The sequence below is a fragment of the Heptranchias perlo genome, chromosome 2 (assembly GCF_035084215.1).
Source record: "Heptranchias perlo isolate sHepPer1 chromosome 2, sHepPer1.hap1, whole genome shotgun sequence".
NCBI lineage: Eukaryota > Metazoa > Chordata > Chondrichthyes > Hexanchiformes > Hexanchidae > Heptranchias > Heptranchias perlo.
The window spans coordinates 85,294,919-85,312,592 of record NC_090326.1 but is presented as its reverse complement, the minus strand read 5'-3'; the positions used below and the strand labels follow the sequence as shown (position 1 = coordinate 85,312,592).

The 17,674-nt window shown below is 43.6% G+C and overlaps 1 protein-coding gene across 1 annotated transcript in view; it reads right to left on the bottom strand.

Annotated features, from left to right (window-relative positions):
- Positions 1-17,674, bottom strand: part of agmo (alkylglycerol monooxygenase) — a 324,939-nt gene that overhangs the window by 91,033 nt on the left and 216,232 nt on the right. The window contains exons 8-9 of the mRNA XM_068003878.1: positions 10,468-10,547; positions 3,329-3,463 (exon numbers count right to left, since the gene is read on the bottom strand). Coding sequence (XP_067859979.1) covers positions 3,329-3,463; positions 10,468-10,547 — 215 coding nt within the window. The remainder of the gene's footprint in view (positions 1-3,328; positions 3,464-10,467; positions 10,548-17,674) is intronic.

The window sequence follows — 17,674 nt, the reverse complement described above, 5'->3', positions numbered from 1 at the left end:
CTCAGACTGGAACAGTGGAAGGATGGGATTAGGACATATTGTTGGGACATAGTAATGGAAGCTTTACTCTGTATCTAACCTGTGCTGCGCCTAGCCTGGGAGTGTTTGATGGGGCGGTGTAGCAGGAGCTTTACTCTGTATCAGCCTTGGATCAGAAGTAGCACTCTCGCCTCCGAGTCAGTCGGTCATGTGTTCAAGCCCCTACTCCACAGATTTGAGTACATAATCCAGGCTGATACTACAATGCAGTACTGAGGGAGTGCTGCACTGTCAGAGGTGCTATCTTTCAGATGAATATGTTAAGCTGAGGCCCAGTCTGTCCTCTCAGGTGGATGTAAAAGATCTCTTGGTACTATTTGAATAAGAGCAGGGGAGTTCGCCTCACGCCCTGGTCAATATTTTACCCTCAACCAGCTCAACCTACTTTACTACAGTGACAATTCAAAAGTATTTCATTGGCTGTGGGACACTTTGGGACATTGAGGTTGTGAAAGGCAGCATATAAATGAAAGTTTGTTCTTTGTTAACAGTGAAACCAATACATACATAATACAATTGGGAACGAGCAGACAGATATAAAGAATACACATCAGTGGACAATGAATTATGGAGAATAAACCACAATATAGCACTGACACCAACCACACAGGTCACAAGTGACAAGGAACTGTGTTATGATGGTTGTAAGATGAATGGTTTATTTTCTATAAATCACCCAGTTCTGTTTACACAGTAATAGAGTGTAAATTATTCTTTCGTATATTTTATGCAGGTAGAATAAATCACACACTGGTTTTGAAATTAGACTATTTGAATATGAGCACGTGAAGGCTTTATAGGATAAATTCACACTTATGTGTTCATATGAAATTGTTTTGTCAGCTATTTTAACAGAGACATTGGGGGGAATTTTAAACCCCCCCCCTCCCACCAACAGGCTTGGGGGGGATAAAATTTTTTACATCGCGTAAGGCAACCCCAACCTGCTGCTTATGCACCTGCTGCCATTTTTACAGCAACATGTTGAATTTAGACAGCGTGTCTGTGTCCCGCTCTCGAAAGGCGAGACAGTTCATTATAATATTTAAATCAGGTTCCCACAGTGCAGTTGGGAGCGTTATTTAAATTTAACGCTGGTTGGCCGTATTTCCCAAGGCTCAGGAAACCAGACAGCAAATTAGACGGGAACAGCCTGATCATGCAGGCAAGTGCTTTTTATAGCACTGCCTGTGCGCCAGGAGGAGCAGGAGTGCTTCCCCCTGGCCCCTCAAGCAAACCTGCTGCTGCTGTGATTGACCAACCACCCCTCTCCAAACCCACATCCTAAGCCTTATGTCCCACAATCTTTGCTGACCCCCTCCCTTATGCCCCACAATCCTTGCCAATCTCCCCTTATACCTCATGATCTTTGCTGCCCCACTCTTATGCCCTGCGATCTTTGCTGACTCACCCTTATGCCCCACGATCTTTGCCGACCTCCCCTGATGCCCCGTGATCTTTGCCGACCTCCCCTTACGCCCCACGATCTTTGCCGACCCCGCCCCTGATGCCCCGTGATCTTTGCCGCCCCACCTCTTATGCCCCGCGATCTTTGGGAACTGTCCCCAACGGTCCCCGTCTGCGGCCTTCTACCAGATTGACAGGAAAGCCCCTGTCAATCTGTCTGGCTATCGGGTGAGAAACGGAATTAAAAAAACGGAAGAAAATACAAGGTCCTGCGGTTAAATTCTGCAGGACCTCCGCCTTCCTGGGATTTCCGGATTCCCTCCTGCAAACACACTTGCCCATTCCCTCCCTGCCTCCTTGTAAATATTGGAGCCATTAACTCTGTTAAAATAGTGGACAAAGGAATGCAGGTCCTGGAAAGTGCTTCACCGTCAATTCATTTCTTTTTGAAGTGTAGTTACTGTTGTATTCTAGGCAAATACAGCAAACAATTTGCATAATCCAACATTCCACAAACAGCAATGAGACGAAAGATCTATTCAACAGAATCTATTTTTAGTAGTGCAGGTTGAAGGATAAATATTGGCCAGGACATGGGAGAACTCCCTGCTCGTTTTTGAAAAAGTACAATAGGATCTTTTACATCCCAGCGAATAGGCAGATGAGGCATCGGTTTAACAGCTCAACTTAAAGACAGAACCTCCGACCACGCAGCACTCCCTCACTATGGGACGGAAATGTTAAGTGTTCGCACAATAATATTCAATAAGTTGTTTGTACAATAACAATAACAAGTGTATTATGCAGTCATATTCTTAATAGTCACTCAGCATGATTGCAATATATAACTGTCTAGATATGTAACTTAATTTTTTAAGCTAGGATTTGGAAACACACAAGCAGTTAGAAACTGCAGTATTGATATGTCATGATATCAGTTAGTGTGGCCCTGTGTATTTCTGCAGGTGATGTATTGTTATTTTGAGTGTGTCGTCATTTGAACTGCATGGTTTTATAGATTTCATGAATTCTGCTGGTTATGATTTGTAACCACCTGTCCTTTTGTAGGAGGATTTGCTTTGAAAGTTACGGTGAACAGTAAGAAACTACTTATAATTATGTATTGTTCCAGGCAATGAACTGGGCCTCACAACACTTTTAAGTAATAACATTGATGAGATTGCACTTCTGATGGGTTAAGATATAAAAATTCTCAATGGAGCTAGGAATCACAGAGTCTTTTAATCTAAAACGCCCCTCCGTTATCCCGATTGTATTTTGCCAGGTATGAGCTGCCAATGACGTCTAACTTTGGGGAAAAAAACAATCCTTCCAATTTCCATTTCAAAGTCAAAGTTTTTTGTTTTAACCTCCCAGATTGATTTCAAGATTGCATGGTTTATATAGTCTTGCTGTTGACCTCTGCGCTTTGCTCTGTGTAATTCCCCCTCACAAAGCCAGGATCCAAGATAAATGGGGAAGGTCAATGACAGGAATAATTAAACTGTGTCCTGTCAAAATGGATGCACCATGATTAAACTGATTTTAAAAAAACAACAGTTCTATGTGTGAAGTTTTTTTTCAAAGGCAGGCTTTCTGTAGCTTCTAACTACACATAGGACAACTTGATTATAGTGTCACAAGTACAAACCTTGAAATCTGCAGCCTTCTTTCCCCCCAATTCTGTTAAATAAACTGGAATAAATTGCAGCATCATCAATATTTTAATCTTGTACATTTTTACATGTTGGGCTGCTTTTTCTGCCTGAAGTATTTAAGTTGGGCTACAAAAAGTGACATAGCATTAAATAACGATGTGAGATAGAGATTCCACCCTTTCCCCTCCCGTAAATTTATGTAAATGATTTTTGGCATTACATACTATAGGAAGATCTTCAGGGCAGCCAAGTCTCGGTTTGCCTGGTTCCCATCCCGGTCCCTTGAAGATGACGGAAATTTTGTTGCTTATGCCAGGGGTAGCCCAAAATGTCTTCCAAATGTAAAGCAAGTGATGGAACTGGAAAAAAAAACATTAACATAAGTTACAAAAAATAAAATGTTATCAGCCTCTACTTATTCATCAAAATGCATAAAGAGGACAGTGTCAGCATGCTTGTATTCGCAGTCAAGCCCTGAGCAGCCTCATTAGACAGTATAGGTCAGCTAATATGTCAGAAATCATAGCAAAGTCATTGTTCATACAGAATTATTTATGATCAATGGGATTTTTTAAAATATAATCTGCATGTTCTTTTTCAGAAAACATATACAATATGCAACAATCCACCACTAATCTGGAAAGAACATGTTCCCAGAAAATCCCATACATGCACATTGAATAAGAGAGTCTCCCCTCTCCGTAGGACACTAACATACCACATAATCTCTAAGATATTGTAAAAGTAATTTTTTATTTGTCAATAGCTCTAAAACAAGGGCTTACAAAGTACTTCTATATTAGAAGCAGGACTGTCCATATTGGTCAAATCCTAGGTGTGAAATTTTCAGTTACAAGCCATATTCCTGTGGGATCAACTCAGGGAAATAACATAAACATAGCTAAAGGAAGCACGTTGCACTGCACGGGATGTCAAGTGGGACAAATATAAGAGCCCTCATTTCCCTGGGGACTGGTGCTGCTGTAATGGTGCATCTCTGTCATAGGGCCCTTTGAACGGTGCAAAAGAGGAATTTATGGAGTAAGCGATTAATACCATTAATTACATAACCCCATATTATCCTGGGACTTTTGTGCCCCTCTGCCATTACCCTTGCTGAAAACAGTTAGAAGATAATCATAGCTCCATCCACACCCCCCACCACCCCCCCCGCCCCCTATTAAAATCCACAGTTATCAAGATTTTCCTGAATTTAAGCCAGTTCTCATGCAGCTGCCACTTAAGACTTAAAAATAATGGCACAGGTGACCTGGCGGCGGTGTGATTCATTGCTCCAAAATTAGTAAGGAAAATGAAGAGCCAAAATCAAAATGTATTCCATGGTGTTATTTATTCTTTACTCAGAAGCTTGTTGCTATAATTTTGTGAGGGTGACTATCCTGGGAACATCTGCCTCGAATCACAGAGGAAAAAAGCAGTTTTACTCATTTATTTAGCCGAGTGAATTATTTTCCTTGATCTTTCATGGGCACGAGTACTTTAGCAGAACATCAGTGTTTAATACAAAGCTCGATTGCAGATTAAAGTTTATTTAAGAAATTACACTCCCATTCACTGAAAGCCTCCCGCAATTCCAGATGGTGAATGTGCCGTCACTTTAACTCGTAGAGCGGCACTGAGTGCTGATTCGCTGCTATGCTCGCTATGGCGTATTCTAATTAAAAAGCAAAATATGGAGCAAGTTAGCAACGGCAAGATTGGCACGCTAGACGATGAGATTTATCGTGTACGTCATCGATCTTGCCGTTTCAGGAAAATCTGTGCCATTCTTTCCTTCTCCCTCCGAGCTCCTTTTGCCCCTCTTTCTCTCTTTTTCATCTCTGCATTTCTCTTTCTCGCTTCATAACTGTCTGGCTGTGAGATTTAGGATGATTTTCCTTTGCTTGCTCTCAATAATGAGTGAGAGGCATCAACAGGAAGGCAAAGAATTACCAGCACAGTCCATATAGCTTTGAGATCATGTTACTGAGACAGGAGGATGTAACATCACGTTCTCTCACGAGACTCCTCATGAATGTGGGAGTTTTGGTCGGCCTGTTTAGGAACGCCAGGGCTAAATATTCTATACTATTTGAAAATCTTAAGTTATTCACTAAAATGGAAAGTGGACAACTTTTGTAGGATTTTTAGATCCTGTTGTCTGGAAACTTGGCTTTTTAACACTGCCGACGTGGGTGGACACAAGCTGCTATCTTATCTGTTTTCCTCATTTGAATCTGACTGGGAATGTGTGCTTGTCTGTAGCTACTTTCACTGCAGCATGTACATCTGTTGTTGATGGGGTGAAGGCTGCACAACTCAATTACTTTAAGAGTATATACGCAGATGTCAATATTTTTTCAACATATTTGTAAGTTGATATATTAAGCAGAGATAAGTATGGATTCCAATTAAAACCGACCAAAATTTGGATGTTAACCAATGTGAATTCCAGAAAAAAATACTGACAATACAAGACGTGGCTGGTCAAGGCAGCCTCTCCAGGCTGATAGGTAAATAAGCACCTCCAATACATAACCTTTATGAATAGATGCCTTGAATTAATAATTCACCAAAACAACTAGATACCTCAGGCAACTAGTCGCACTTGACTGTGAGGGAAAATGTACTTATCAGATGGAGAAGGGAAAGGTAAATTGATTCAATGCTTATTCACAGCATTACTTAAACCATGCACCCATCCAAATCTGGATTGCCCAAAATAAAAACAGAAAATGCTGGAAACACTCAACAGGTTAGGCACCATCTGTTCTGACAAAAAGTTATCAAAGTGAAACATTAACCTTATTTTTCTCTCTCCACAGATGCTGCCTGACTTGCTGAGTGTTTCCAGATTTCCAGTATCTGCAGTATTTTGCTTTTTTCTTTAATGATGCAGGACCAGCAGGAGAAGCCATTGCTGCAGATGCATTGACTGCATGGGGACAAGTAGAAATGAAACAATACAAGGGCAGTCCCATGAAAGTGGTTTACGTAGGGGAGGTGGTGGAGAATGGCATGAATGCTGCAGACAAGTCAAGGAGAACGAGAAGGGAAAATGCACCTTCATCAAAGTCATAAAAGGACATAATAGGTGATTTTGATCTAAGCAGCGTCTGTGCTGTGGCATGGGTGGAAACTGGACTAACTGGATTCAAATAGAGACTTGTGGGAGAGGTGAGCACATAGTTGGGAGGAAATGACATATCCAAGGGGTTTAGACAAGAAGGGCAGATTAGAGACAGGGCAATAGTTGGAGAGAGTAGATGGGTGGGCTTTTTGAAAAGGGAGAGATGTTGGTGGTTTTGAAAGGGTGAGGGACAATGCCTGAACAGAGGGACCCATTAACAATGTCAGTGAGCATTGAGGCCAGCAAAGATAGCTGAGTGCTCAAGAGTTGAGTGAGAAGAGAGGCTAAGGGCAAGAGAATGGGTATCATATAAAAGATGACCTTGGATAAGGCAGAGAGGGGAGATGGAGAGAAGCTACAGAATAACAGGTTGTCATTGTTAGGTTGACTGAGGGGCCGGAGGACAGTTGGGGACAGGGGGGAGGAGGGGGAGCTGAGGAGATGGTCTCAATCTTTGATATGAAGAAATCCATTAGCTCCTTGCACCTGGTGTTAGAGGCAAGGTTGGAAGAGAGAATGAGGCTTGAGGAAACCATTTGTCAAAAAGAGGAGTTATGATCCTAGAATAATAGGAAGATTTGGCCATAGGAGGGGAAGCATGTAATGCTCAATATGGTTCATCCAGTTATAACAGTAAACAACAAGACCAATGGCACGCCGATTATGCTCATGTCTGCATGTCCTCAGACCTAAGGATGTAGAGATGGGAGTTGCAGCAGGAAAATAATCAGGGTGGGAGACAATAAGTGACTGGGTGCATAGAAATGAGGGGGATGTTTAGCAGGTTAACAGTAGCAGTGATGTCATGAAAGGTAGAGGGCAAGATGGTGGGGAATTGAGCATTAGAGATGCATCAGCGAGCTGGAGGGGAGCGGAGGGTGAGGGTAGTGGGGTTGGAGGTAGGCAGAGAGATGTGATTGGTGAGAGAGATGAGAAAGTGGTCATAGATAACCATAGCAGTGATTGAGACCTAGGAAATGGTGAGGCCCTACGAGATGGCAAGGTCGAGGGAGTGAGTGGAGGACTTGATGTGTACTTAAGGGAAAAGAGAATGGCACAGAAATCAAAAGGCTGGAAGCAAGTAAATTAAAGTGAAGGTTGAAGTTACTATGTATGAGTAGTTGCTTGGTGCAAAGGCAGAGGGAGGAGAGGTGAGCAAATCTTGGCAATAAAGTTGCCGTGAGTCTGGGTAGGGTGACAGATGGCAAGGTCTTTAAATAAAAGGAGGGTTGGAAAAAACTAGGTACGCGAATAATGAAAAATTGCCCGAGGAGTAGGGGAAAAGCCTGAAGTGAGCACCGTTGCTGCAACGTGGGCAGTGTACATGGTGAAACATAGGGAGGCTTCAATAAAGAAGGAGTCACTGTTTGTAAGCCAGGTTTCTGTCCACAACAGAATATCAACGATTATCCATGATGAGGCTTTGGATACAAGGGCCTTGTTTATGAAGGAGCAAATATTCTGTGGGACGATATGGAGAGGGCTGGCAGTTAGAATCATAGAAATTTACAGCACAGAAGGAGGCCATTCGGCCCATCATGTCTGTGCTGGCTGAAAAAGTGCTTTCCAGCCTAATCCCACTTTCCAGAACATGGTCCGTAGCCTTGTAGGTTACGGCACTTCAAGTACATATCCAAGTACTTTCTAAATGCGATGAGGGTTTCTGCCTCTACCACCCTTTCAGGCAGTGAGTTCCAGACCCCCACCAGCCTCAGTGAAAAAATGTCTCAACACCCCTCTAATCATTCTACCATTTACTTTAAATCTATTCCCTCTGGTTATTGACCTCTATTTTAAGGGAAATAGATCCTTTCTATCCACTCTATCTAGGCCCCTCATAATTTTATACACCTCAATTAAATCACCCCTCAGCCTCCTCTGTTCCAAAGAAAACAACGCCAGCCGATGCAATCTTTCCTCATAGCTAAAATTCTCCAGTCCTGGCAACATCCTCGTAAAGTTGATGACCAAAAACGAGGCCTGCGCGGAAGGAGGTGGTGTAAAATGGAAAGAGGATAGGGAGGAGGTTAGAGAAGTTGTCTCCTGGGAATGACCTTGGTGGGTGGTCACCAAGAGCAGGGTACAAAACTGGGTTGCAAGAAACCCCAAGAAAGTCAGCGATGAGTGCCACAGAGGCTCGTCAACAAGACTCAAACCTTGGATGGTGGCAGGAGGACAACTGGGGTCAAATTGGGTGAGGCGGGAACTGAGAGGGGCATATTGTTAAAATAAAAGAGAAAAGGGGGATGGTAAAGAGGGTAATGGGAGCAGAAGCAGGAGGAGACGAGAGTAAAAGAGAGCAGAGCCAGGATGAGGGGAAATAAATAGTGGGGACCCTAGAAATTATATTTCAGGGTTCTATTGAGTGTGGATGAGTGCCAGAGAGTGGCTAATGTAATATATATTTTCAAAAAAGGGAGGCAGAGCTCATTTGGGGTAATTACAAGCTAGTTAGTTTAATATCTGTATTAGGGAAAATGTTGTAATTTTTAATTAAAGATGAAATTACTAAATATCTGGATGAAGAGAAAATAATTAGAGTTTTTGAGGCGTTGTCAGATATAGAGAACGGGGAAAATGCAGTGGATGTCGTTTACATGAACTTTCAGAAATTTGGCAGCAGTGTTTCTTCTTTTCCGCTTCGAGGGAGCCTTGCTTGTTTTGTTAGCGTTGGGTGTTCTGAAAAGAAGCCAGCACTTCAAAAGAAAACCGTTGAAATCTCAACGAGAAATATCATTAGCATGGAGCAGAGCCTGAAGGAAGCCAAATTATTACGATTGGGGGGAGTAGAGGAATATGGCTGGGATGATGGATCATGATGGGTATAAAATCCAATAAGGAAGGCACAAAGTAGCATGCTGGGAAACTGCCATCTTGAAAATATTGATCCCAACATCTAGTTCACCATTAGAACCGATCTGAATCCCTATCATGAACGAAACACATTAACCATACAATATTAACAGATGCTTTAATCTAATGAATACCTCATACTAGGAGGACATAATGCTCTGTGTGTAAAGTTGAAGGAAACTTCTTCATTAAACTGTCATTATGAACCAATAACCATTTAATGAAATAGATTTTCTTTAACTTTACACATAGGAAATATACCCCTTACAATGAATGAGGCTGCAGCCAAATTAACTAATCCAATCTGAAATATGGCACAGGAGGCAGGTGGATCAAACACTGAATTTCAAAAATATAGCCAACTAAATGTGTCAGAGGGAAACATGAGACATGAATTTCCCAGCTTCTGGAAGCTCTACCAAATTTAAAACATAGAACATATGCAAATATTGACAACTGTGTGGCCAGACTATCCCACCTTCTCCAATGTATCTGAAGAACCTCCATTTAATTTAAGCTGTATTGCCACCATCCTTGTAAGGGAGAGTTTACCATTAATAATAGTCAATGCACTCACCTTTGGAAAAATATCTCAAAATCATATTCTATCTGGTGGGGACCCTTTGCTTGTTGAACTGACAGGAGACCATGGAGAAGAAGTATTTACAAATACGTGAAACTTAAAAAAAAAATACATATTTTTTGAAAATAATTTTTTTTCTTCAATTTATGAAGCGCATAGAAGATAGGATGGACCTGGGCACATGGAGACTGGATTTTGTGTCTCCTGTAGTGTGTACTTCACTAGCATTGAGGAAAGTCACCTTTGTGAAGACAGCACAAAGGCCTTACTAGGAGAATCATATGTTAATTGTCTCGTCCTTTTATAATGCTACAATCAGGTAAATGATAGGGAGAAAATATATTACAAAAGAATAAGAAAGCTATTCAAGTTCAGAATATCGATTAACTGTTTGTATCTCAATACATGAAAATTTCTTTAGCAACAGATGTAAAAAAAATCAGTGAGTATGTTAGAATTTGACCTCAGATAACACAGGAAACTTTCAGGCTGTTAACATGACTGGCCACTGGGTGAAATACAAGATACTGCTTTCTTTCTAAAGTACATGCTGGACCTATTAGGTGTCTTTCTATGAAAACTAGTTCAGTTTGCATTACCCTTTTCTAACCCTAACCCCAACATTAAAATATGCATGCTGTTAAAATCAAGTTGCCTCGAAGGAATAATTCTTGCCTCACAATAGATTAGGAAATTATGGTTCAACACTGTAGCACAAGGAGAGAAGGGTCTTGAAACAACCTTTACTGATGAATTTAATATAGTAAATATTTATTCCTAAGAAAGAATATATGTACCTGCACCCAGAATGGTTCAAATGCATTGATTGGATGAGTTAGGCCATAGATCACTTTCTCATTCTCCGGCTCAAAGGTACCTGTTTAATCAAAGAGAAAATTGTGGTAAGAGCAGAAGAGTTCATGATCTGCAAGAAACTCGTGTGAAAACAGATTAAATCCACTAAATTCTATTCATTAAGAGGTTGCCAGTGTGAAAGAAAGAAAATAACTTGCATTTATATGATGCCTTAGCACCATCTCTCAGAAACATCCCAAAGTGCGTCACATGCTTTTCAAATGTAACGACTGGTGTTATGTTCCAGCCATTTCACACACAGCAAGATTCCAAAATCAACAATGTGTGATAGCTGCAGGCTCGATGAATGTCAGCAATGACGTGTTGTTTACATTATTCTGTTCAACACCATGACGCACTATTTTGCACCACTACATAAATATGAATGAAGCTGCTCTCATGTGACACTGGACACGTGGGGGGGGGGGGGGGGGAGGGGTAAATTTGAACATAGCAGCACAATCTAAGCGGGGGCTGGGGGGGAAGGGGGGTCAACACCTGGGTGGGAAACCGGGAAAAAATTTTGTGTGTTTTCTTGAGCGAATGCGGCTCATTTGATGGCCCTTAATGTTACTTCCGGGTGTCGTGTCTCCCAAGCTGCGCAGCAGGTGCACTGTGCACCCGAATGATGTGCTGGGACCTGGATTATTTAAAGGGACATTGCAACCATGGGTTTTGAAGGAGATTGGAGAAATCCACAAACATAGAGGAGCAGAGGACGAGGCCAGCACCCCGGTTAAGTGACTCCTCGCTGGAGCTGCTGTTAGTCGGTGTGAGAAGCAGGAAGTAAACATAGCTCGAGCCATAAAAAAATAACATTCTTAAGCACTTTAAGTAGCTCACTTGGCCCTTTAAATGTTGTCAGGGACTGGGACGCGTCTGGGTCAAACCCGAAAGTTGGCAGGTTGGAGCCGGATGCAGTCCCGCTCCCAAATCGGACAATTTTCACTGCCCCCCTGCCCATAACCCACCCACCCTTTGGGGTTAAAATTTATCCCAGGGAGTCAAGGCCAATACAGTATTCAGGTCAAACAAAGTTAGCAGGCAAGGGGGATAACTGGTGTGAATTGTAGCTATGTGATTTATATCAATTAGTGTTAATTGTATTCAGATGGTGGGTATCAGTTGGGGACTCTCTTGTGTCTGTTTATCGGAGGATGAGCAATGTTAAGCTCTGTGAATAAATGCTTGGAAACAACTGAAGACCAGGCTCTGGTAGTCTATCCTTCACCACCTGGCTATCCAATTTGTAACAACTGGATCCCTGCAAGGGGGAGGAGGGGGAAAGAGGGAGGGAAAGTGGGGGGAAGAAGCGGGGGAAGGTGAGGTAGAGGATAGAGATGAGGAGAGAGGGGAAGAGGACAGGGAGGTGACGAGAGAGAGGTGAGGGAGATGATAGAAGGGGTAGAAAGTGGAAGGAGAGAATGAGATCAGTAGAGGGGGTAGGAGGGAATGGGGAGGAGAGAAAGTAACAGGGAGAGCAGTAGAGAATATTAAGGAGTGAGGGGCATGATAGAAGCAAAGGGGTAGGGGGCAACACGAGTGATTGAGGAAGGAGATTGGAAGTGAACTGCTGAGGACCACATTTTGCCCTCAACACCACCCAAATGCAGCCTGCAGCACTACAAATAGCATACAGTGCTATGCGTTGAAAATAAAAACAAATTGCTGGTTTCCCAACATAATGTCCAAGGTCCAACAGTTGGTAGGTCAGCAACTTCGATAGGGAGGTCAAGTGACCTGAGGCCAGAGCAGCGGCAATGGGAAGCAGAGTGGGCAAGTGTCCAAAATAGGCGCCAAGTCATTTGGCAGGACAGGAAGGGAGGTTTGTCAGTTTGAGACCCAAAGCCCCAAAACAGGGAAGGCAGGCAAGCCCATAGAGCTGGCTATGGCAGCTGAAATAAAGTAAGTAACATTTAAATTTCATGAAACATAAAAAAATGTTTAGTTTATGTTAAAATATATAACTCAATCTGCAGTCCTAGCTGGGAGTGCAGAATTGACCCTAAAATTAAAAATTTTAAATAAACTTCAAATAAAATTAACCTGGCAGAAACTCCATACTCTCGCCACCGATTCCAACCCCTTCTACAGCCACTGTCTCAGGGTAAACCAGACTGTTCACAATCTTGGCATGCTATTCGACCCCAAGTTGAGTTTCTGACCCCATATCCTCTTCATCACAAAGACCACCGACTTCCACCTCCATAACATCACCTGCTTCGGCCCCTATCTGAGCCCATCTGCTGCTGAAAACCTCATTCATGCATTTGTCATCTCCAGACTCGACTATCTTAGAATCATAGAATGATACAGCACAGAAGGAGGACATTCAGCCCATCATGCCTATGTCAACTCTTTGAAAGAGTTATCCAATTAGTTCCACTCCCTTGCATTTTTCCCATAGCCCTGCAATTTTTTTCCCTTCAATTTTTATCCAATTCCCTTTTAAAAGTTATTATTGAATCTGCTTCCACCACTCTTTTGAGTAGTGCAGTCCAGATCATAATAACTCGCTGCGTAAAATAGTTTCTCCTCATCTCTCCTCTGCTTCTTTTTCCAATTACCTTAAATCTGTGTCATCCACTAACCAACCATTCTGCCACTGGAAACAGTTTTTCCTTATTTTTTTTTTATTCGTTCATGGGATGTGGACGTCGTTGGCGAGGCCAGCATTTATTGCCCATTCCTAATTGCCCTTGAGAAGGTGGTGGTGAGCCGCCTTCTTGAACCGCTGCAGTCCGTGTGGTGGCGGTTCTCCCACAGTGCTGTTAGGAAGAGAGTTCCAGGATTTTGACCCAGCGACGATGAAGGAACGGCGATATATTTCCAAGTCGGGATGGTGTGTGACTTGGAGGGGAATGTGCAGGTAGTGTTGTTCCCATGTGCCTGCTGCTTTTGTCCTTCTAGGCGGTAGAGGTCGCGGGTTTGGGAGGTGCTGTCGAAGAAGCCTTGGCGAGTTGCTGCAGTGCATCCTGTGGATGGTACACACTGCAGCCACAGTGGGATGGTGGTGAAGGGAGTGAATGTTTAGAGTGGTGGATGGGGTGCCAATCAAGCGGGCTGCTTTATCTTGGATGGTGTCGAGCTTCTTGAGTGTTGTTGGAGCTGCTCTCATCCAAGTAAGTGGAGAGTATTCAATCACACTCCTGACTTGTGCCTTGTTGATGGTGGAAAGGCTTTGGGGAGTCAGGAGGTGAGTCACTCGCCGCAGAATACCCAGCCTCTGACCTGCTCTCGTAGCCACACTATTTATATGGCTGGTCCAGTTAAGTTTCTGGTCAATGGTGACCCCCAGGATGTTGATGGTGGGGGATTCGGCGATGGTAATGCCGTTGAATGTCAAGGGGAGGTGGTTAGACTTTCTCTTGTTGGAGATGGTCATTGCCTGGCACTTGTCTGGCTCGAATGTTACTCACCACTTATGAGCCCAAGCCTGGATGTTGTCCAGGTCTTGCTGCATGCGGGCTCGGACTGCTTCATTATTTGAGGGGTTGCAAATGGAACTGAACACTGTGCAATCATCAGCGAACATCCCCATTTCTGACCTTATGATGGAGGGAAGGTCATTGATGAAGCAGCTGAAGATGGTTGGGCCAAGGACACTGCCCTGAGGAACTCCTGCAGCAATGTCCTGGGGCTGAGATGATTGGCCTCCAACAACCACTACCATCTTCCTTTGTGCTAGGTATGACTCCAGCCACTGGAGAGTTTTCCCCCTGATTCCCATTGACTTCAATTTTACAAGGGCTCCTTGGTGCCACACTCGGTCAAATGCTGCCTTGATGTCAAGGGCAGTCACTCTCACCTCACCTCTGGAATTCAGCTCTTTTGTCCATGTTTTGACCAAGGCTGTAATGAGGTCTGGAGTCGAGTGGTCCTGGTGGAACCCAAACTAAGCATCGGTGAGCAGGTTATTGGTGAGTAAGTGCCGCTTGATAGCACTATCGACGACACCTTCCATCACTTTGCTGATGATTGAGAGTAGACTGATGGGGTGGTAATTGGCCGGATTGGATTTGTCCTGCTTTTTGTGGACAGGACAAACCTGGGCAATTTTCCACATTGTCGGGTAGATGCCAGTGTTGTAGCTGTACTGGAACAGCTTGGCTAGAGGCGCAGCTCGTTCTGGAGCTAGCTGCGCCTCTAGCTCTATCAAAACCGTTCATGATTTTGAACACCTCTATTAAATCTCCCCTTAACCTTCACCGCTCTAAGGAGACCAACCCCAGATTCTCTAGACTCTCCACGTAACTTTTCTTTTAAAACTCGTTCATGGGATGTGGGCATCGCTGGCGAGGCCGGCTTTTATTGCCCATCCCTAATTGCCCTTAAGGTGGTGGTGAGCCGCCTTCTTGAACCCGCTGCAGTCCATGTGGTGAAGGTTCTCCCACAGTGCTGTTAAGAAGGGAGTTCCAGGATTTTGACCCAGCGACAATGAAGGAACGGCGATATATTTCCAAGTCGGGATGGTGTGTGACTTGGAGGGGAACGTGCAAGGTGGTGTTGTTCCCAATGTGCCTGCTGCTCTTGTCCTTCTAGGTGGTAGAGGTCGTGGGTTTGGGAGGTGCTGTCGAAGAAACCTTGGCGAGTTACTGTAGTGCATCCTATGGATGGTACACACTGCAGCCACGGTGCGCCAGAGGTGAAGGGAGTGAATTTTTAGGGTGCTGGATGGGGTGCCAATCAAATGGGCTGCTTTGTCCTGCGATGGTGTCGAGCTTCTTGAGTGTTGTTGGAGCTGCACTCATCCAGGCAAATGGAGAGTATTCCATCACACTCCTGACTTGTGCCTTGTTGATGGTGGAAAGGCTTTGGGGAGTCAGGAGATGAGTCACTCGCCACAGAATACCCAGCCTCTGACCTGCTCTTTTAGCCACAGTATTTATGTGGCTGGTCCAGTTTTGTTTCTGGTCAATGGTGACCCCCCAGGAAGTTGATGGTGGGGGATTTGGCAATGGTAATACCGTTGAATGTCAAGGGGAGGTGGTAAGACACTCTCTTGTTGGAGATGGTCATTGCCTGGCACTTGTCTGGCGCGAATGTTACTTGCCACTTATCAGCCCAAGCCGGGATGTTGTCCAGGTCTTGCTGCATGCGGGCACAGACTGCTTCATTATCTGAAGGGTTGTGAATGGAACTGAACACTATGCAATCATCAGCGAACATTCCCATTTCTGACCTTATGATGGAGGGAAGGTCATTGATGAAGCAGCTGAAGATGGTTGGGCCTAGGACACTGCCCTGAGGAACTCCTGTGTAAATATTGTGGCTAAAAGAGCAGATCAGAGGCTGGGTATTCTGACTTCCTGAAGTCTGTTACTATCCTCCCCACTGTTTACTACATTTCTGAGTTTCTTGTCATCTGCAAACTTTGAAATTATGCCCTGTGTACTCAAATCCAGGTCATTAATATATATCAAAAAGTGCAATGGTCTTAATATCGACCCCTGGGGGACACCACTGTATACTTCCTTCTAATCTGAAATACAACCGTTCACTAAGCTATGCTTTTTATCTGTTAGCCAATTTCGTACCCACGCTTCAATTTTGCTAACAAGTCGATTATGTGGTACTTTATCAAACGCCTTTTGAAAGTCCATATACACATCAACCGCAATACTTTCATTAACCCTCTCAAGATCTCAATCAAATTAGTCAAACATGATTTTCCTTTAACAATCCATGCTGACTTTCATTTAACAATCCATGCTGACTTTCATTTATTAGCCAACACTTTTCCAAGTGCCAATTAATTTTATTCCAGGTTATTGTCTCCAAAAGTTTCCCCACCACCAACGTTAGGCTGATTGGCCTGTAGTTGATGGGTTTATCTCTCTTCCCCTCTTTTGAACAGGGGTGTAACCTACATCATTAAATAAATTTAAAATAGAAATAGACAGTTTCCTAGAAGTAAAGGGAATTAGGGGTTACGGGGAGCGGGCAGGAAATTGGACATGAATTTAGATTTGAGGTTCGGATCAGATCAGCCATGATCTTATTGAATGGCGGAGCAGGCTCGAGGGGCCGATTGGCCTACTCCTGCTCCTATTTCTTATGTTCTTATGTAACATTTGCAATCCTCCAGTCCTCTGGCACTGCTCCCATATGTAAAGAGGATTGGAAGATTATGGCCAGACCCTCTGCCATCTCCACCCTTATTTTCCTCAGCAACCTAGGATGCATCTCATGCAGACCGGGTGACTTTTCTTCTTTGAGTGCTGCTAACCTTTTAAGTACCTCCTCTTGATCTAGTTTCATCCTATCCAATCCCTTGACTATCTCCTCTTTTAGTGTGACATTAGCAGCATCCATTTCTTTAGTGAAGACAGGTGTAAAGTACTTATTTAGTACCTCAACCATGCTCTCTGCCTCCGCAAGACGATCTACTTTTTGGTCCTTAATCGGCCCCACCCTTACTTTCACTATTCCAATGCCCTCCCTGCCGGCCTCCCATCCTCCATTCTACATAAACTTCAACTCTACTGTATGTACCCAATCCTGCACCAAGCTCCACTCACCTATCACCCGTGACCTCACTGACCTACAATGGCTCCTGATTCTCCAACTCCTCAAATTTAAAATAGTCATCCTTGTATTTAAATCACTTTATGACCATGACCCTCACTTTCTCTGTAACTTCCTCCAGCCTCACAAGCCTCCACCCACCCAAACTTTCCTTTCCTCTGACTCTGACCTCTTCTGAATTTCCCCTTCTCTTCACTCCACCATTGGCGGCCTTGCCTGCAGCCGTCCAGGCCACATGTTCTTCAATTCCCAAGCTCTAGATTTCCCTCCATAAATCCCTCCACCTTTCTTTCCTCCTTTAAGACCCTATTTAAAGCCCACCCCTTTGAACAAGCTTTTGGTCACCCCTCCTAATATCATCTTCTTTGACTCGTCGACCATTTTTTCCTTATGCCTCTGCGATGTGCTTTGCGCTGTTTTTTCTACGTTAAAGGTGCTATATAAATGCCAGTGGTTGTTGTTGTTTTATTTAAGCAGCAAATACTGTTGTTTAAATAACATGGCTTCAAGTTATTTGAGCAGTTTTAGCGAGACAGAACTGCCTAAATGGGTGGACCTGTGATCAGATGGGAAGAATTGGCCAATTCGAGGTAAGTTCAAGAGGTAACCTTTAAAAAATAT